Source organism: Drosophila sulfurigaster, chromosome 3 (genome assembly GCF_023558435.1).
Source record: "Drosophila sulfurigaster albostrigata strain 15112-1811.04 chromosome 3, ASM2355843v2, whole genome shotgun sequence".
Taxonomy (NCBI): domain Eukaryota; kingdom Metazoa; phylum Arthropoda; class Insecta; order Diptera; family Drosophilidae; genus Drosophila; species Drosophila sulfurigaster.
In genome coordinates, this window is record NC_084883.1 from 52,570,245 (window position 1) to 52,592,624 (window position 22,380).

Here is a 22,380-nt window from a genome sequence, read left to right on the forward strand (position 1 = left end):
TAATGTACACTCTTTAATTGATTCCATTATTCAATTCAGGAATAAAATGGTAAAACCCCTGAAATATTATCAGCACAAATAACTCGTAAGTTTCGCTTATCAGTTCGTCGAATATCGTAATTAAGTTCTAAGTAAAAAATGCGATTAAACAATTATTAGACCATTGTTCGAACATAAACAACATGCACTTTATATGTATATTTATTGAATGTGCAATTAATAACATTGTAGCAAAATTATCAGCAAACCCTAACAAATCCCATGTGAATATTAAATTTCCTTATCAATTCGACGAATGTTTATTCGTTATCATTGCAAACATAGTAAAAGTTTCGCGTATCAAATTGACGAATATCGTAAGCGATTACTAAGAAACTATAACGCAGTTGTTATAAGATCGATTTTGGTTTGATAGATAAATACATAACAGTAACTACATACATTGAATATGTCATTTATTTAGTTATTTAAAAAAATAGCATGTTTATATCGTAAAAGTTTTGCCTGGCAATTGAAAACGATAAGACGCCTTTTATATTTACTGAATGTACAATTTATTTCTTTATTCTATTATCTTAACCTTCAAAAAGTATTCATTGTAAATAGTAAAAGTTTCGCTTATCACCTCGGCGAATATCGTAATAAAGTTCTAAGTTAAACAATTATCAGACCATTATTCGAACATAAACAACATGCACTTTATATGTATATTTATTGAATGTGCAATTGATAACATTGTAGCATGGTGAAGTCCCCACAAAATTATCAGCAAACCCAAACAAATCCCATGTGAATATCAAGAGCGATTTCCTTATCAACTCGACGAATGTTTATTCGTTATCATTGCAAACATAGTAAAAGTTTCGCGTATCAAATTGACGAATATCGTAAGCGATTACTAAGAAACTATAACGCAGTTGTTATAAGATCGATTTTGGTTTGGTAGATAAATACATAACAGTAACTACATACATTGAATATGTCATTTATTTAGTTATTTAAAGAAATACCATGTTTATATCGTAAAGTCTGCCTGACAATTGAAAACGATAAGACGCCTTTTATATTTACTGAATATACAATTTATTTCTTTATTCTATTATCTTAACCTTCAATAAGTACTCGTATTCAGTATAAATAGTAAAAGCTTCATTTATCAATTCTGTTAATATCGTAAAAAGACCCAACGTTAGAAATACGATAATTCAACCAACCCAACGCAAGAAATACGATAAGTTTGTTTATTTTTGTAATAAAAGTAAACTTTTTATTATTTCGCAGCTATCAGATAAAGTAATAAATAAATAATTTAATATATACATCTGCTATATTAACTTATTGTAAACGATTTTCAGCTTTTCCATTAATGCCGCTGTGCCTTTTATGATAACATGTTTTTGTTTTCTTTTGTTGTTTCTACGCGTAATTTCGATAGCATATATTAATGTATATAACTGAAACTTAACAAATCTGACAATGAGAGAAATGACGTCACAGTTTCGTTGAATTCGTTTCATATTCTTTCTTTTTTTTGCTTTTTCGCTTGACCGATTAAACCTAAATAATTGTGATAAGATAAGGCGACCTTGGAATTGATTGATGATGAAAGTTAATAGAAGAGTGAGAATAAATAACCAAAAGAATAAATAAATAGAGGGAGCAAAAAGCGATAGAGATAGAGATGATGATGCACATAAAACTGATTTGGTTTTCTGATGGTGCAATAATGATACCTAATGGATGAGTTAGAGGTAAGGTGAGGATGTTTAGTTGACATAGGCCATGCCCGCACCCTTGCGATCAAAGTGACGGACGCGCACAAAGAGGAAGGCGGCGACTAGAGAGGCCACGGCCAAGACGAGCAGCAGCATCACGAGGCCACCCACGAAGCTGGGCACCGACATGCAAATGGTTTCCGCATCCGCTGAACGCGCCGATTGTATGACAACGGTCTCATTGCTGGCATTGCTGTTGAGGGCGAAGTTCACGTCACCCGGTGCAACCACCTGAATGATGCGACTCGTGTTCACATCGGTCATCTCCTGGGCATTCCTCTTGTAGATGCGTGGCTTCACCACAATCTCCATGGTATCACGACGCCTGCGCACGCCACGCAAATCATCCAAACCCTCAACGGAGCGAGGACGTCCGCCCAGCGAAACGAGATTGCCGCCAGCACTCAGATCATCCTTGCGCTTCACAGTGCTGTACTGTCCGGGCTGGCCAGGCAGTGGTGGTGGTGGCATACCTAGCTCATTGCTGTTGCCCTGCTGCTGCTGTTGCGATTGCTGCTGTGCCTGCTGCTGCTGCTGTTGAGGCGCCTGTGAGCTGGCTGGTCCGCTGCCCGCTGCTGACTCGGCTGTGGTCACCGCTGAGGTTTGTGCCTGAGGCGAGGGCACCACATCGGGTTGATTCTCGGAGTAAGCACCGCTGGCATCCGCTGCTGGGTGACGTGGATCGGGATAAGCTGCTGGTGGCAAACCTCCCAAGGCAAAGTCGTTGCGTTCATAGGCCTCTGGTGGTCCATACTCCTCGGAGAGTCCGTTGCCGCCGAGCTGAGGAAGTCCGTATTCACCGCCTGGCAAGCCAGGTCCGCACTTGGGTTCGGGGCAGTTGTAGCGGCACACTTGGATCACACACTGGAAGTGCACGTTCATCGAGTCGGGGAACTTGAAGGCCTGGAAGTACGCGAAGCTCACAACAGAAGCGGAGGGGCCAAAGTTCTTGATCTTCTGGAATTTGCTCATGATCTTGGGACGCACAACGCAACCGTTCTGATCGACCAGCTGAATGGGAGCCCGTTTGCCGTCGTGAGCGACGCAGTTGCGCACCAACATATCGAACTTGTTCTCATCATCCTTGATTGCCAACACCATCGTCATCGTCTGTCCGATCTTCACAATGCCCGACACCTCGGAGGCCCAAGGTCCCTTGCCCACCTGGATTTGCATCCAGCACTGCAGATTGTCGCCCAAGAAGTTGGCGGTAACAGCGTGCAACATGTCCACCTGGAAGGGTCTGAAGGTCACAGCCTTCTCGTAGAAATCGTACCAGGTGCAGCGGAGTTTGCGTGCCTGATCCCACACCTCCTGCACATAGGGATCGTATTGAATGATGATCGTGTTCTCCACATAGCTGCCCGAGGGCGTTGGCGCTCCATAGCCGGCAGCATTATGATTAGCCGAGCTGCTCATGCCGCAACTGTTCAGGAAGATCTCAAAGGTTGCGCTCAGATGTCCGGTACCCGGTTGCATGTGCACACAATGCGATTCACTGTAGAAACCCTTCGAGAAGATCATGCCGTAGAAGGGACGATCGAACTCAATGTTCACCCGCATGTGCGTCTTCTCACACTGCACCTGCAGATGCTTGATCTGTGGACTGTCGTTGGTGCTCGCCAGTGGCCAGGCCTCCTCGGACAGATCGTTGGTTGCCCCAGTGCTCAGTGGTCCCTGTGGTGCTCCGTAGATGGGTGAGGGCGCCGGTGGTCCGTAGCCAGCTCTGTGTTCCAGCGGCAACGCTGCCGATTCAATGTGTGACGCATCGCCATGCACCGCCAGATGCTGTAAGAAGATGAAAGTGGTTTTTAGGTTTAATCAACACTTGAATTAAGACTCCCTATTCTACTATAACGTTAAGTCAGGAAATTATGAAGTGGCTATGTTAAATTATTAAGTAAACTATCGAATAGCTGTCAAATGTTGAACACCGGTTACTTAATTTGTATCTGAACCCTTAATCGTGGTCAACCTTTTAATAGTATATAAAAGATCTGTAAAACACAAATTTTTTCAAGGAATTGACCTTTAAGATATGGTATAACTTGTCTTTCATATGATCATATACTACTTATATTGGTATCTAATATCTGATTATGTTATACATGGTCTTCGTTGCTTTGGCTGGAAATCTGGTATATTTTAGTACTCTATGGTATATTTAGAATATAATACTATATCAATATACCAAGTTTTGGTATCTAATATTTGCTTAAGTCTGGCCTTAGTTGCGTTGACTGACAATCTTGTATATTTTAGTAGTCGATGGTATGTTTTCAATGTAGTGCTATATCAATACACCAAATATAGCATTAATTATATTTTAGTATTTTTGAGGTATATTAATTTTAGTTGTTTTGTCTGACAATCTGGTATATTTGGCCCTCTATAGTATATTTTGAATGTGGTACTATATAAAAATTCCAAATATAGTATAGTATTTTTGTAGTATATTAATTTGGTATATTTTAAAATTAATACCGCACTCATAGTCGATCTTTCATTCATATTAGGTTTACGTTATTACTCATCCATTTTATCTGTCTTATGTAAAATATATTGATATGAAATATCTACTAATTCTTCAGCCAGTTTTTTAAAACTACAAAAGAACAACTTTCAAAGAAATATCTTCTAGTATAGTCCTTAAACCTTAAAAAAAAATGTAGAAATATAATTTTCAAAGAAAGATGTTTCAATATATTATATTAATCTACAGTATCTATTAACCTTATAAAATACAAAAGCTATGAAACTCCTTATAAAAATTTCTTCTTATACAATTTCATCAACAATCTATCATTTGACTTCCAATCATATGAAATTTCTGCCCTACTTTTCCAGCATAAATAATTTCAAAAATGTTGTTGCCACTGATATTACCCAAAAAACAATTAAGTTGTCACTTGAGATAAAGCAGCTCTGACATCTCTCACAAATATTTATTGTGTTGTTTTGAATAATTGCAGCAGATATGATTTCAAAATTAAAGTGTCACTTAAGAGATGAGTGCTTTAGCTTCAGCTGGCATTTGCAATTTGTTGGACTAGTTGGTTGTAAAAGCAATTTCGAAAACTCAACTGTTACTTCAGCGATTATTGCTCTATCAACATCTGCAAAATGTTGTTTTAACTTTGGGATTGCGGAAAAGTTGTGCCAACGAACGCTTCGTTGCCTGCTTATACCACTTAGTATATATGGTATATACTATAGTATATTTTGTCATTTAATTGGAGTTATGTAATTCGAGTCAAAATGTTTGGACTGTTTTGGGGGCTTTCAACAGAAGCGTGCCGGAGCGTTGAAAATTGCTAAGCTCAGCTTATTTATTTTGAAATTAAATCGCAGCCAGAGCGAAGCACAATAATAAAAAAAAGAGGCAAGGCAGGGCTTATTGCATAAGACACAACAAGCAACAAGAAACAAGCTAAGGGCCCCCCCGCCTCGATAATTCCCGCTGTCATCAAGCGGGCTCACTTTCTTTTTTCCTTTTTTTTTTCCTCCACTCCCGTTTCACATTTGGCTCATAATTTGATGGCTTTTTTCGGCTGTGCACGGGAAGCGGATGTAACGCTGCCTCTGAGCTCTGAGCTGTGAGCTTGAATCTCGTCTCGAGAAGACAACGCGAAGGTAAAACCCAAAACGAAAATCGAAAGTTACAAAAGCCAAAGCACATGACATGCCGATGACGTTGTAGATTTTTTGTTGTTGTCTTCTTCTGTGTTTTTCTTCTCTTTGAACCTTTTGTCGTCCAGCACAGATGAAAAATGTCGTGAGTTGGTTTTGAAAGTGAAATGACCAAAACGAAATCCCCGAATCAAAAGAAGAGACACTGAAACCAATGTGTTAAAAATGTGTGTTATATATTCTGAAGCAAAGTCAATTGGATTGATTTTCGTTTTGTGTGCGGAGTGTAGAGTGTGGATTGCAGTTTTTCCACTTGGTGTCTGGTCTGGCATTTCACTCGGCGCTAAGAGAGAGAACTAGCGATAAATGAATAATATAGCAATCTCGATGTATTAATGCGCCATAAACAAGAAAGTCAAAACTGGTACAAATCAGAGCATAACTGCAATTTCGCTGCCCCAATACGAGAGCCGTAGACACGCAGTTGCAGCTGCAACAGCAACAGCAACACCAACAGCAGCAGAAGCTACAACCAGTTAGCTAGAGTTTTCCGTGACGCGATTGCATCTCTCGCTTAGCAGAGATACTCGTTGTGGTCGAGCTCTCAGTGTGATTGATGCCGCTTAAATGGCCGCATAAATCAGCAGCTTGCATTGATTTACATATTCGCATATGTGTGTGCATATGGAAAAGTAATACATTTTCATTTTAGCCATGCATTTCAAACGAAAGCGCGTCCAACAAAACAACAACTAATAAAATGCAATACAAATCTAACAAAAAAGTTTACGTATTTCTACTTTTGATTGATGACCCTAAACACTGTTAAAGCAGCTACTTCTTTTGATTGACGACATGATAAATAAACGCTGTTGAGCAGTTAACAGTTTAAGTGCTTAAGAGTTAGCATGTTGCTGTTTGAATGACATCCTTACAAGCTGTTAATGAAGTAAGAGCAATAAATGTTAAGAAGTTAACAGCAATGTTGTAAATCAACTAAAACAAAAAAACACTGCTAAGATACTTTGTTAAGCAGTAAAAACTTAACATATTCAAACTTTCGATTGAAGACCTCAAACACTGTTAAGCAACCACTACTTTTGATTGATGATCTTAAATGCTGTTAATTAACTAAATGAAACACTGTTAAGTTTTTCTACTAATATTTTTGATTTACGATCTTAAATGCTGTTAATTAACTAAAAGAAACACTGTTAAGCTGTTCTGTTAAACAGTCAAAAGTAAAAACAATTATATTTTGATTGATGACCTCAACAAGTAGCTAAGTAGCTACTACATTTGATTGCTGATCTTAAGCTCTGTTAATTGACTTAAGATATGTATGCAACCTTTTTTATTAGCAACCTTAAACACTGTTAAGCAGCACATACAAAGAAAACACTGTTAAGCATTTACCAGCGTACGCTGTTAATCGACTAAAAATTAGGCACTGTTAAGCAGTTAAAAAGTAAACTTATTTATATTTTTGATGGATCATCTTAAACACTTTCAGCAATTAATAGCAAACACAAAACGACTAAAAGAAAACACTGCTTAACGGCTTTGTTTAGTTAGAATTTAGCACACTTATCCTCGAACAAGCAACTAACAAGAAGCAAACACTGTTAAGCTGCTATCATTAGAAATCAACTAAAAGCAAACACTGTTAGGCAGTTAAATGTCAGCTCATTTCTCCTTTTCTCCTCGAGCACTGTTAAGCAGCCAGCACAAAGCAAGCACTGTTAAGTATTTAATAGCATTAAGCAGTTCAAAGTTAGCATTGATTGACGACCTCGAACACTGTTAAGTAGCATAGAGCAACCTCTGTTAAGCAGTTAACAGTAAGAAACTAAAAGCAAGCACTGTTAAGCAGATCATGTTAATCTACACTGTTAAGCACTGGCTAATCCTGTTAACTCTCTCTCTTTCTATCGCTCTCTTGGCTTTAGCTGCTGCTAATTACATTGATTAGCAAAGTGCCGTTTAAAATTGTTGTTGTTGTTGTTGCTGCTGCCAGAGCAACTGTTGCAAGTTGCAACTGATCTGTCTCACTTATTGCTGCACTTCTTTAGCATTTTTTTGTTGTTCTTTTTTGCTTTTTGCCTAGTGCGTAGATCGATCTCAGTTGTACCGCTAGCATTACAGCTCATCGTGGATGAAGTTGTTTTGAGATTGAGCGCCATCAATATGCCACACAATGGACAATCGCATTGATTTGCATTCGAATTGATATTGATAAAACGGTAGTGTGTCGCGTCGAAAGTGAACAGACAGATGGATCCGCTAGATCAGTTTGGTTTGCATAAGAAATGAACTCGACTCGATCCGAAGTGGGCCACAAAATGCGGCTTCGCTCTAACTGTGTTTCCTAATTGAAATGAAATCACACACATATATTGATTGGCTATCGAATAGATCAATCTGCATTTTGGAGGTTGTAAAAAATTCACAAACACTTTCTTCTTTGTATTGATCTATCTCTCTCTCTCTCTCTCTCTCTCTGTCTTACCTGTGTGTTGAAGACCAGGCACAATGCGAGGGCCAAGAGGCAACTGTGTCGTGTAAGATGTCCCATTTTAGCGCCGATGCTATATAAATCTGCTCGATTATATAGCCGCGTCTTTTGTGTGTTGCAAGTAAAAATAGTTTTTGGATTTGTGCTGTTCTTCTTCTTCTTCTTCTTGCCGCTTTCTTCTCAGGTTTGTTGATCTTTTTGGTCTGTCTCTTCCACTTCTATCTGTAAGCAGCAGAAAAGAAAGGGGAACAAGGGTAAACAATGCAACACAATTCACTACAGAGTTTTGCATGAAAATATATTGAGTATTGAACATATTTAGTATTAACATTGTCCATTTAACAGCTGTGACATAATGTTATCCCATAATGTTAAGGTCACAGAGAAGAAGAGTTAATGCAATTTCTCCAACACATTTTGCTAAAATGCATAATTATATAATCAAATTGTTAACTATTTATTGGCCTGCTAATTGTATTTTATTATTGTCTTGTTGCCACTAAAATACACACAAATTAATGACTGTCTTTAAAAGGTTTAATGCTCATAACTTGAGCAACACTCGCACACACAAACACTTGATTTTTGTTGTTGTTGTCAGAGACACCGAAACTGCATTTTATGTAAAGTAAATGAAAAGCCGCGCGCAGCAAACAGGAACCACTTTCTATTTTCACTATAACAGTACAACACAACGAACGAGGAGCTGCACTCAGCAGCAGCAACAACAACAACAGCTAAACGCCAACGCAAGTCGCAAGTTTTCTTCACAGTGGCTGGCCGCACTTTATGGGCCCCATTAAATTGTATTTGTATTTGTATATCTCGTTGCATATGTAGTGGTATTTTTTCTCGTATGTGTGTGTGTAGTATTCACAGTTGTATTTGCCGTTTGCTTGAGCAGCTTACTTTACAGCCTCGCTGTTAACATTAACATAGCGTTAACATGCGTTGAACATTTCACGTGGATCACTCGGATTTCTTGAAAACTTTTAAGACCGTGCTGCGCCTGCGTCTTCGTCTGCCAACCGTTCAAGACTGAACTGAACTGAACTGAGACGCAGCTTTCACACAGCTTCAGCTTCAGCTCAGTTGACTGCGCCGGCTGCCGCTTTTGGTGCACAGAGAGCGAGAGAGAAGAATGAGTAAGAGAAAGAAAGAAAGAAAAAAAAGTAAACGGCGTCTGCGTCGCATTTCACTTGACTGACTGTTGAGTTGTTTTTGTTGTTTGTTGCTGTTGTTGTTTTTTCTCTTGTTTCTTTGATTTTTGTTGTAAACTTTTATATATTTTTGGCTGGCTGGGTGAATGTTGTACTAGCTATGTCAATTTTACTTTTACAGATGGCAGCAGCAGCAGCCAAAGCATATTGCACCGACCAAAGCACAGCCCATGTAAATGGGTTTTTAACAAGCCTTGGCCATAAATCGACGCGTCGAGCGCGCAAACCGGCTTCGAAGTTGAGCCTCAACGTTGAGCAGCAGAAGCAGCAGCAGAGACAGCGACAGCATTGAGCAAGTGTACCATTAACCCACTGAAACAGTAACGAACGCTGCGACGTCGCAGTCGCCGTCGAAGTTGCTGTTGTTGTTGTTGCTGCTGTGGTTGTGAATTGACCCTAACCACAAGCGACTCGTTACGCAATGCTCCCAAAAAGAACCTCAATGAATGTGGCTACTCATTGTCTGTGTCTGTGTGTGTGTGTGTGTGTGTGTGTGTGTGTTAGTGTATTGTGGGCTGCTCATTTAACGGTGCTTTGTGGCTTGTGCTTGTGCTTCACTTTCTTCCTACTACTAGAGTCAAGTAATTTTCACCCAACAACAAATTGTCTCCCATTTGCATACGAAAGACTTAAGGCACAAACTTGGCAATTAGCAACCAAGCGAAATTTTTCGTATACTATTTTTGTTTTTAGCTAATTGCTGCTCAGATGACTTATCTAAGCTGCACATTAAGCACAACGAACTGCACACACACTATCCTAGACCCAATGAACTAAAGAGCTACAAAATTTGGTCAAGTTTCGTTTTGGTTTGTTTTTTTGCATAAGCTGCGACAGGTTCATTACACCCACTTTGCAGCTAAGACCACCTCAATATTTGTGTACTGTGATTGTGTTGTTATGTGTAACTGCTGTGCTGTCTTGTTATTGTTGCTGGCAAGTGAAAGTTGCCAAGCGCGCGCTCACTCCCAGCGAGCTTTCGTCTTTCATCTCTGTCTCTGTCTCATATAAGGGCAAAGCTGAAGCTGAAGCTGAAGCTGCCGTTGCCTTTTGTTTTCTTTTTTTTATAATTAACACAATCAAATTACTGTTTACTGACATTTCTACATATCGTTATCGCTATCGCTATCCAAGCTAACAAAACAAAAGACTGCAGCTGCGAACTTGCAACTTTTGTTTTCAGTCAACACATCAGCTTCCTGACTAATTAGCTTGAGAACAAGGGTGCAATGCAACTGTCACAGTCAACGATGCTGCGATGCAAACAAACAAGTGAAAATGCAATGAAAAGTTGCTGCTGTTGTGTTGTTTGTTTGCTTTCTGCTGTCCATTGATTGAAATGACAATCGATGCGACTCCAACTGCGACTCCGACTTCAATTGCTGCTGCTTCAACAACTGTCTCCTCATTGGAAACTAGGTGAACCACTGTCAGCAGCACAAAGCATGGAGCACAGAGCCAAGCACTGCACTTTAGCACTCGATTTGTTCTAATTCTTGATAATTTACTTGGCCACTGATGACCGACAATTTGGCATCAGATGAGCCGGATATTGATTTGAACCACGCACCAAGCGCGAAAACTTAAATTGCATATTTGCAGAGCACGTAAAGTTCCTTGGAATTGAATTCGAGTCTGTTGCAAATCTCTGTCGTCGCCTTGTCAATTAAAGCTAAAATATGCGTTAAGTTTATTTCGTTGGCAGCTGCTTGCTTAGTTCCATTAATTTAATTGAACGCTTTCACAAATCCCCCCACCAACAAAAAACATAAAGCAAACACAAATGTCCGGCCGAATGTTGCTTGTACATTTTGCTTAATTGAGCACGCCAAAAGATAGACAAATTTTTGCGTATGACACAGATGCGAGAGAGTGAGAAATTGAAACCCGAAACCTAAAACCCCAAAAAGTCCAAAGACAAACCTTAAACTGAGCAAACAATGGGCACGCATCAAGTTTTGTTAAACAAAACAGAACTCGATGTTGATGTTGTTGTTGATGCCATTGGAATGTTTTTGTTTACAACAGCAGCCACAGCAACAGCACTTCGATTGCTGTCGCAGTTGATTGGTGGGTAAAAGTTTCACTAACTTGTGGCTGTGCTGTGATGTGGCTGTGCTTTTAATAACGCCTTGAAAATGTAACGGTGCTGCAGCCACAGCAATAGCAACAGCAACAGCAGCAAGCTGTGAATGATCGATATTATTTGCCATTGTGGCATAGAAATTGAAGCCCCCGTGCGTAATTAACTGCAAAGACATGTCTCCACTTGGACAGCAAGACAACGACTCTTTATAGATATATATCTCTATCTATCTGACTTCGCTGGATGCTGTGAAAGTGAAATTGTTAACGCCAAAGAAAAGCAAACAGCAAAACGCGCGAAATAAAAATAAATGTTAACCACAAAGTATTTGTTGTTGCTGTTACTGTTGTTGTTTTTGTTGGCTGACAGTGAAGGGGCAATTTACGTTTCATTTCGTTTTTGTGTGGTATGTGCCTCAGTTCACTTCTCGGCTTCTCTTCTGTTTTCTTTATAGTTATTAAGTAACTTTTTTTTTCGGCAGCTGACAGACAATTTGTGTTTTTTGAAGAGAGCTCTTTAAACGTGTTTTTCTTTTTGTTGTTGTTGTTGCTTCTTCCACAAAGGTATTTCTCATCTTAGCTGCGCCAGTTTCGATTTCGTTTTATGTGCCTCTAATTTGACTCTTAACCTGACCACGTTTTAAACCAGCCATAAGATTAGCAATTTATGCGCTTTAAGCAAACTCATAAAAATCAACAACAACAACTCCAAATTGCATTGGAAATTTTTGGCAATTTTGCCAAAAATTATTTATGTAACTAAATTGGCTGGAAAGTTTGTTGTAATTGTTTTGCTTCTCACATTTTATGTGCGCTCAAAAATGTGGTAAATGCATTTGCTGGATTTGCTAGAAACAAAACAAAAGACTTAGGCAACAAACTTGCAAGGCGCCCGCTTATGTAAAATAGAGCAAAAACAATTAGTTTTCTATGCTCCAGTTTTTAAGCTAGCGTTTTTCAGCTGGGCGCCGGCAGACTTGACTCAACTTGAGTCGCAGTCGCGACAGTTGGCGACAATTAAAAAAGTGATAAGGCGCCCGCAGGCCCACAATGTCTGCGCCACAAATGAAAGTAAATTGTTGCATGCAACGGCGCCTGGCGGACACAGCAACACCAACAACAGCAACAGCAGCGGCATTCCATTCACTTATTTTTCGTGAAAATTTTCGCATATGCGTAGCTCAACAGCAACAACAACGACGACAACGACATGATAACGCATTTATCGCAGTTAGGGAAAGTGAAAATTGACGTTCGCCTGCAACGATCTATGAGTCTAGCTGATATGCCACCTGTGGGCATAAGTCTAAGTGTGTGTCTGTGTGTGTGTTAAATGGAGCATCAAGTTGGGCGGGCATCTGGGCGTATACTTAACTTAACTATGCTTTCAATAGGTAGCTATATATAGGTATTAGTGCTCACTGAGGTATTTGTTGTTCAACCTAACTTACATTTATTTTAAAACTTCATAAAATTAAGCAGAGATCTGAAGTTTGTGGTCATTGCAGCTATAACTTTGTAGAGACATTTATATTATATTATTATTCACTTTCAGTTGTAGGCTAAAAACAGCTCTCTAAGGTCTAGTAATGCAATCCATACTAAAACCTAATAAGCAGATAGATTATTAATTACTTTTTTTGCAGTTTAGAAATATAAAAAAAATGTAAATGATTTAATATGTTATTTTTATTTTAAAGGCATAATAAATATATTTGGAGTATCAGCCAAATTGTAATATTCTATTCAACAGCTACCGCTAATAAATTTACGCTAAGCTATAAATTTATTTGTAATCTTTTCTTTAACCATAATATTAATAAAATGAACATATCGACAAAACACAAATTTTTGCTTTATTCCTACACTAGTCAGCTGAACTCAAAACTTTGCCTGTTTTGAATATATAATTTTATTATTTTTATTGTTTGTTTATTTTAGCTGCTTTTTATCTAAAAACCATTTCATATATGGATATGTCAACTTATAACTTTGAATATTGAACTTATTGTGACATTGACAGATTATATTTCTTTTCATTATAGTATATATATAGTATTGTATATAGTATCAAAAATATTCTATCTTTTGATCTTATTGAAACATAGGTAGATACTATTTCTTTTCGGTTATATACTGTAAAATATACTACATATACTGTAAATTGTCTGCAATTTTTGAGGTAAATAGTTCTGAAGCTTTCTCAGTTTACTACTATTAGAATTTGTGTTTAATATTCACCAAATGTTAAATATGTTGGGGGAAAATAAAATGTGTTTAATTTAAAATTCTATTGTAATTTGATATACTGAAAAGTTTATTAGGAATTTCAAAAAGTATTTACTTGCAAATAACTCTAACCAAATGTTCAATATGTGTGCTAAGCAGAGCTTTAAATGTTGTCTAACCTCAACTAATTCCCTTTTATTGCCTTTAAAGTACTCAATGGCAATGCTCAACATATTATTAAACATGTTACAAGCTAAATTGGCAGCTAATCACTTTCTTGGTCCATTAGATTTCTCCTCGTTCGGCGTCTGTCAACTCTGACAATAGGAGACAAAAAGAGCGAAAAAAAGCAGCGGGGGAAAAAACTCGTTTCGAAGATGCCGCTCAAAATGCCAAAGCGGCTGACAAAAAAACAAAAAAAAAGCAAAAAAGTGCCGTTAGTCAGGATCAAAGCGACGATAAGCAACAAGAGTTAAACAACCGCTAATGTTGGCCAACAATTGCAATTGTTGTTGACGTTATTGTTGTTGTTGTTGTTGTTGAACACCCCAACAGAAACGAGACAATTAACATAATTTACAAGCAACCCCGCTCAGAGTTTTCCTTTGGCTAAAACTCCCCTCGTTTGCTGTTGCTATTGTTGTTGAAGCCATTTACTTTCCATTTCTTTTAACGGTAAACGAAACGAATCGAGACGAAGCGAAATTCGCCAAAGCGTCCAATTGCAAGCGAGTCATGACATGGCCACAAATGCATTTGGATCTGGTCACTTGGAACTTGGAACTTGCACTTGGACATGACCATGCAGCATTGCAGAACCGGTTTCCCTCTCTTTCTCTCTGTCTCTCCTCTCTCTCTTTCCCACTCTCTGGCCCAATGAAAGTAAAAACTCAAGGGCTTGCACTTTCTGCCCATGTGCAGCGGATATGAAAGAAGAAAGACGAAGAAAGCGAACAGAGAGAGAGAGAGAGAAGTGAATAGCAGAGACAACTTCAACTGGCTTTTCGGCAGATCCTCGATGTTGGCCTCGCAACGCATCGTTAGCCGTCTTCGACGTTGCAACGTTGCCAACTGGGGGCCGGTTGCATTTTGCTCTGAAATAATTAGTGACCCAATTTCTTGGCGACGCTGGCGACGCCGACGCCGCCGTGTTCCGCTTGCCTGCCTCGTTGCTTGCCACAAAAAAAACGACGCATGCAATTTGCTTGGCTTGACTTGGGTTGCACACAGTTGCTCAGAGTTTCTGCCTCGCTGTGGTGTTGGCGTATTTTGTGGCATGCATGCAAAGAAAGTGGTTTTCATTTCTTTACAATTGCTGTCAGCGGCTGCCACAGTTGCCGCAGTTGCAAGTGGATGCACTCACACACTTATACACTCACATTCATATTCGACTCTCGCTTTGCAATCAAAAGCAGCCCAATTGATTTGCATGATTTTCCACATTTATTTTCTTTACTTAAATCCAACAAATTCAACAGCAGCTGGCGGGTGCAAATGAGTTTTTGTGGTGTCAATTGAACTGATTAGAGAACGAATCAATGCACCTGATTGAAATCAATTCAACACAACGTGCAAGTTTTCTACACCATTTTTCCATTACAATAATTATGGTTTATTATTCGCTTTGTAATTACGAATTGTATAATACACATATTATTCCCTTTATCTCTATCTCCTTTCTCTGCTAGATTTGCCGCGTAATTGTTGCTCGCCAAAGGAATGCGAAGCAAGTAAGAAAGCTATAGTCGAGTGTGCTCGACTGTGAGATACCCGATTTACATTTTCCCATATTCTATAAATGTACCAAAAATATACCGAAAAATACTAAAAAATTCCAGCTACTCATTTACACATAAAACTATATTATACGAATATATTGCAAATATACCGCAAAAATACTAAAATATACCAAGCACTGTATTTGGTATATCGATATATTAGTATATTAAAAATATACCATACAGGTCACCCGCAATCCATTTTCCCATAAAAAATATTCTACAAATGTACCAAAAAATATACCGCAAATATACTAAAATATACTAAACGATACATTTGGTATTTCGATATTGTACTACATTCGGATTGTACCATAGAGGTTAAGTATACCAAAATATATAGCAAAAATACTAAAATATACCAAGCACTGCATTTGGTATATCGATATATTACTATATTCAAAATATACCATAGAGGTCGCCCACTATCCATTTTCCCATAAAACAAATTCTACAAATATACCAAAAATATACCGCAAATATACTAAACGATGCATTTGGTACTACATTCGGATTCTACCATAGAAGTTAAGTATACCAAACTATATATCAAAAATACTAAAATATACCGAAGGCAACATTTGGTATATAGATTACATTCGAGGTTAAAATATACCTGAAAGGCTAAATTTGATATATCGATATATTACTATATTCGAAATATACTATAGAGGTCAAATATACCAAAATATATATCAAATTTGGTAGATCAATATAGTACTATATTTGAAATATACCAGATTGTCATCCAAAGCAGGCACAATGTTTTTATATCCCCTTTATCCAATGGGTATCGGGTATAAAAAGCATTCTAAGCAGCGTCTCATGAACTGAAGATGTTTTTCTGCCAGTTGCTCCGACTGCAATGAAAGTTTTTCTCCATTTGATTGTGAAAAATATGTTGCAGCAGGCGGCAAAGACAATTGCCGTTAATTTAAAATTGTCGCCAATGCAGCAGCAGCAGCAGCAACAGCAAGGCAGCAACAAGGCAAGCAGCAAACAGCCAGCGACAAGTAAACCAGTAATTATATCGTTGCTGCAACTGGCGCAGCTTCTTTCACCAGCCAGCGAACGTGTGTGTGAGAGTGTGTGTGAGCGAATGTGTGTGTGTGTGTGTTTGTATGTCTGTGGAATCAATTAAAAGTATTGCCAAGCGCTATGTTTGGGCAGATGACAAGTGCCAGCAGCAAGAGCAACTACTGAGCGGGCCAACGCTGCGTATGCGCAACCCACTTGGCTGGCTGGCAGCTCGATGCACGCGTGCAGCAGAAGCAGCAGCTACGAAAGTAACTACGAATTGTTGTAGTTGCAGCGAAATTGTTTTCATGTGCGCCACACAAAGTGGAGCAGTTTTTGAACAAAGCAATTCGCAAGATTAATCAAACACACACACACATATCATAGCTGAGAGTGCGATGTGAGTATGGAAAACTACACTCTCGAAGTAGTTGCATCTTTATGCTGTTATGCTAGCTTTGTTTTGCTATTTGGCCAGCGCATAAACCACGCCAACAACAACCAACAACAACAACCAGCAACAACTGAGAAGCGGCACAAGTCAATTTCAGACTTTCATTCGCGCGAAACGCGATGAAATTTCACCAAACATTCGACGAGAACAACACACACACACACACACATACACATTGCGACTGCGCCGGCTTCAACTGCAGCTTTGATGTCAGTTCCAGTTCCAGTTCCAGTTCCACTTGTAGTTCCAGTTCCACGTTTTTTTTTTGGAACTAAGCGGCGGCGGGTGGCAGCCAAAATGATTTATGCAAATTAAACTAATGAACAAAAAGTCTCAAATGCCGCTGCTTCACGCCTCAGCGGCTGCTTGAGTGTGTTAGTGTGTGTTTGTAGTATGTGTGTGTGGTAAGTACTGCTCTTTTGTTATTAATAATTTCCGCGTAGTGCACGCCAAAGCCAAAAAGCAGCAGCAACATCAAAACACTCGACGAAAGTTAAGCGTCTGCTGCTTTCCTGCTTTCTTCTGCCTCGCGTTCAATATAATAGGCAAATCTTTAAACAAACATATACTCCAACCATTATAATACCAGTAGTAGTTAGATGATATATGTACCATATGTATGCTTGTATACATCCATCATATGCCAGTTGAAGTTTGCCTCTATCAACCGAAAACACTTTGCTTTTCCTTAGCCAAAAATGTTGCAACGCTTTTGTGCGCAAATGGAGCTTCTTCAGTTCTTCTCTGCGCTTTACTTTTTCTATACTTTTTTTTATTTCTATTTAGTCTTTTTTTATGGCCAGTTTGCGGCATTTGCCACGCTAGTGAGTGGGGTGTGAATACTCTATAGAGTGGGTTTATAAATGAGTGACTAACTGTGTGTAACTCTTCTTTTAAATCGGTCGCTTACGGGCATTCAATATATTTATATTCATATTTTATTTATTTTTCATATTTATGTATTATATTCATTTAAAGAATTTACGTAATATTTAAAATGAAACTATAATGAGAGGATGGACGGGTAACTTTTTGTTTATATGACAAAAACACGAATCGGTATATTTAAAATGTTGTACTATATCGATATACCAAACATAGTCTTTGGTATATATTAGTATTTTTCGGTATATTTTTGGTACATTAGTAGAATAAGTTTTTTATTGAAGATTGGTATGTTTTTGTATTATATTAATTTGAAGAATTTACCTAAAATTTTAAATGCATTTCAATCAAATGCAAAGCTTCTTTTTACTGACAACTATTAAGTATTTATTTTGGTATTATATTATTTTTAAGAATTTAAGTATTTGCTAAGCTCTTCTATTCTTTTTACTGTTGACTATTGATTCAAGTTTTTGGTTAACGATATTTTCTTTGTAGTATGTATGTTGAAATATATTCTATTGATTCTTTGACAAGTTAATTCAAGTTCAAACTATTTCAAACCTTCTTTTTGAATTTGTCATTGACTTCGTGATTTTATTTCTTTCGGACAAATACAGAAAAAAAAGATAATTATGTCGAAATGCTGTAAATGCTTAAACATCAGAATAAGTGACAACTCAAGGAAAGTGTGTAATATTTTAGTTAATAATATTGGAGGCACAATGATTTTTTTTGTGACTTTAACTTCAGAATTATCATCAAATTTCCACACTTTATAAATTGTTCATTCATTCGGTTCTTTAAAATGAACAGCATTCAAAATATTTCCACAATATTTTGTAACCTTATAAATTGTTCTTCACATTCTTTACTTTCTTTTGGTTGATCTTACCTGCTGTGATTGATAATCCCTAGCGTTTTGTAATCCCTTGATCGAACTGGTTTCAGTGAGATTGAGATTGAGATTGATAGACTGGGAGCGAATGGCACGACGGCAAATTGTAGAGCGTTGATCACGTAGCTTTGGCTGAAACTGAATGCTGTTCGATTTGGTTGCACAAAATGATTCCAAGAGCAAATGCAAAGTTGCTCGTGTGTTTTTGTGTTGCACACTAGAATAAATATGTAGTATTCAAATTGAATTTGATGAAGCACACACGACGCGATGCGATGCTCGAGACGCGAATATGATTGCAAAAAAGTGTTCAGAGGACGAGTCGGTCTCCGTTTGAACGGATTCAGAGATTGAGATTCGAATGTAACTACGCCAAGAGCAGCAGCAGACACTGACTCGTCGCACTCAAAAGTTGAAATGAAAATGCGGCCCGGCCGTATTGCTAACCAAGATTTTATATCGCGTGAAAGTTTTGACCCCTTTCTTGTTGCTTGTTCGGTCGCTTCGCTCCGTTGCCAAGAGAGCAACGAAACCGAGAGACAGAGAGCGAAAGAGAGAGAGAGAGTGAGTGAGTGAGTGTCTGCTGAGAGCATTCGTTGTTGAATGCAAAATATGCTATTTTCGGCTATTCTTTTTGGCGAACCGAACCCGAAACCCAAACCCGAACCCGTTGTGGCAACTTTTCAACTTTTCATTTCAGGCCGCTTTCTGCGGGCTTTCGGCTTTTGTTTTTTTTTCTTCTCTCTCTGCTTTTTGGCAAGCGACTTCGACTGCGACTTCGACTGCGGCGTCGTGTCAAGGTAACTGATGACGTCGAGTAGCGATTGCCTAATTTCGATTGTTATTCACAAAGGGATCCGGCTGATTCACCAACAGCCAACAACCAACAGCCAACTCCTAACGGCTTTTGTCTTTCGGCTTGCCAATAGGCCACGCTTATTATTCTGGCCAATGCATTGGAAAATTAAATTATGGCCCGCACGTTATGCAATCGTTAATGATATAATAAGCACATCTTTAAATTGTTTACAATCGAAATAAACAGTTGTGTTGAAACTCGCCTAAATTATCGCCTTAATCGTTTGACCTTTGTTGACATCTAGCGGAAATAAATTATTAGCCAAAAGACTTTTTATTTCATTGTCTTAAGAGCAATAAAAGAAATAAACATTAAGAAATTGTTTAAACAAAATCGATTTCATTTTGTTTAACAAAAAACAATCGTAAATTATTAGTTAATTGCTTATTTAAGTTTTATTTTTGAAGTGCATTGTTTAGGGTTGACTTGTTAGCAAGTTTGTCACCTAAGTCTTTTGTTTACCAGATGCAAGTGTGAAGAAAGAAAGCATCAAAAATGGTTATCGAATAAAATTAAAATTAAAGTAATTTTTACTGTTTAATTTCGAAAATATATGACATTGTCTTACTTTGACATGCTAGCAAGTTTGTCGCCTAAGTCTTTTGACTTGAGAATTTTATGCAATTTTTAAATAAATTATAGTAATCTTTACCGTTTAATTTCGAAGAAATATGAAAAACTTAATACTTATTTAAAAGTGTTTGATTTCCATTGTTTTACTTCGACTTTTTAGCGAGTTCGTCGCCTAAGTCTTTTGTTTATCATATGCAAGTGACAAGAAAGAAAGCAGCAAAAATAGTTATCGAATAAAATTGAAATTAAAGTAATCTTTACCGTTTAATTTTGGAGAAATATGGAAAATTTAATGCTTATTGAAAAGTATTTAAAGTGCATTGAGATTTTAGCAAGTTTGTCGCCTAAGTCATTCGTTTAAAAACTTCAAGCGTGAAGAAATAAAGTCTCAAAGTATATAGTTTAATTTTGTGGAAATATAAATAAGATAATGCTTATTTTACAGTGTTTGAAATGCATTATTTAGGGTTGTCTATTTAGCAAGCTTGTCGCCTAAGTCTTTTGCTTAACAAATGCAAGTGAGAAGAAAGAAAGTAGCAAAAATGATTTTCAAATAAATTTGAAATATTAGTAATCTTTAACGTTTAATTTTGGACAAATATGAAAAATGTAATGCCTATTCAAAAGTGTTTAAGGTTCAAGTTTGTCGCCTAAGTCTTTTGTTTACCAAATGCAAGTGAGAAGAAAGTAACAAAAATGATTTTCAAGTAAATTTGAAATACTATAATTTTTACCGTTTAATTTTGGACAAATATGAAAAATATAATGCCTATTTAAAAGTGTTTAAAGTGCAAGTTTGTCGCCTAAGTCTTTTGTTTATCATATGCAAGTGAGAAGAAAGAAAGCAGAAAAAATAAATTTAATATTTTAATGCAAATTGTAAATAAATTATAGTAATATTTACCGTTTCATTTAGGAGAAATATGAAAAAGTTAAAGTTTATTTATAAATGTTGTGTGGCCATAAATAATTATTTTCTTGAAGTAACTAAATTATAAATTTGGTGCAAAGTTATAATAATGCATAATTATCACATGTTGTTAGGAAACTTTTGCTGAATTCCTTTCCCACTTTTACAATCTCTCCAAATATTGAGATATCCATTTAATTTGCCATGTCCTAAGCTGTCGACAAAATGGCAATGCGCGAGTTTCAAGTTGCGAGTTGCGAATTAAATCAATTAGATAAACAACTTTGTCCCAATTTTCCAGCAATAATTTGCAGATCAATTTGCCAGAGCTCGAACGCTTTGATAAGTACCCAATCGACGCAATTTGGGGTGATGAAATGGCACAAATATTCAAGCAAAAGGCAGAGAAATGAAATGAAAATGCGCAGCTCGAATTTGCAAGCCAAATTTGAAATGCCCAAAAAAAAAGTGAAATAAAAATGATGAGAAATGTGTTTTTTGTCAATTGGTTACAGCTCTGACAAGAAGACCGCAAGTCCAACCCAATGAACTTTCATTTGTGCGTGAGCTGGCGGATTTGCCCAACGCTCAAGCTGTGGCTGCCCAAGCGATGACAGCATTCGAAATGCCCCTTAAAAGAGTAAAAGAAGAGGGTGGAGGAGGAGGAGGTAGGAGGAGGAGGGGAAGAAAGAGGAGACCACACCCGACACAATCGAAAGAAATCGAAAGTTCCGTCTTCGCATGCTGAGTTTTGGTTTCAATTTCATTAAAGGCATTGGGCACATGTTATTATTATTGCTGTCGTTGTTGTTGTTGTTGTTGTTGCAGCTGTCGCACGCCGGATCCGGTGTGATTCACACTCACTCACATACACACTCATTCACTCACACACATACACTCGGTGTAACTTTTGATGACGCTTCTACCTGCCAACAGCATTTGGGTGTTGTGCTAGTCTCGAAATTCAAAACGGAATCGAATTCAGTCTCTCGCTCGGATTCGGATTCGGCTTCGGAATCGTTGCTGGAATTGGGTCAGGGACGTGCTCGGCATGCTAATCAAATTATGTTTACATTTTTCTGTGCGTGTGTGACGCACAACAAAATTTGAATTGCGAGATGCGACACTCAAATGCGGGCGTTTTCTACACAGTTCTTGAAGGTTACCCAAATTATTTATCAACGCAATGAGCAGAGGGTAATGGGGGAACTCTTCAAAAAAATTAGTTTGTTTATAAAGCGCTAAGTAAATTAAATTTAGGGTTAAGCTGAAGAATTTCAAATGATGAAATTAATATTATTTTAAACTTGAGCATTACATTAACTGTTAAATTTGTCATAATTATGAAAACAAATGTTCAAAATTTTAGTTTAAGTTTTCAATGAATATTATTTTAAGATTCAACACTATGTATATACATATGAATCGAGTGTTAAAAAATCGAATTAAATATTAAGTAAAGAGTAAATTGTAAGCATCAAAATAGAAATAACGGTAACTCAATTTCATATCTAACAACAAAAAGAAAATATTGTTTAAAAATAGCGAATAA

The 22,380-nt window shown here is 37.6% G+C and overlaps 1 protein-coding gene across 2 annotated transcripts; it reads right to left on the bottom strand.

Moving 5' to 3' along the window:
* Positions 1 to 1,236: 1,236 nt before the first annotated feature.
* LOC133843561 (uncharacterized) lies at positions 1,237 to 18,907 on the bottom strand. Of its 2 annotated transcripts, none has more exons than XM_062277171.1 (3): positions 18,484 to 18,907; positions 7,915 to 8,142; positions 1,237 to 3,563 (listed from the first exon to the last, which is right to left on the bottom strand). In XM_062277171.1, exons 2-3 carry the CDS (start codon positions 7,978 to 7,980, stop codon positions 1,767 to 1,769), a joined length of 1,863 nt encoding a protein of 620 aa, XP_062133155.1. In that variant the 5' UTR covers positions 7,981 to 8,142; positions 18,484 to 18,907; the 3' UTR covers positions 1,237 to 1,766. The 2 variants fall into 2 exon arrangements, with proteins under 2 accessions (XP_062133155.1, XP_062133156.1); XM_062277172.1 differs by lacking the exon at positions 18,484 to 18,907 and adding an exon at positions 8,830 to 8,941.
* Positions 18,908 to 22,380: the final 3,473 nt, after the last annotated feature.

Coding starts and splice junctions, on each gene's coding strand:
- LOC133843561 (XM_062277171.1), bottom strand. CDS start 7,980: ATGGGACATCTTACACGACACAGTTGCCTCTTGGCCCTCGCATTGTGC. Junction 3,564..7,914: donor GCCTGGTCTTCAACACACAG/GTAAGACAGAGA, acceptor ATCTTCTTACAG/CATCTGGCGGTGCATGGCGA.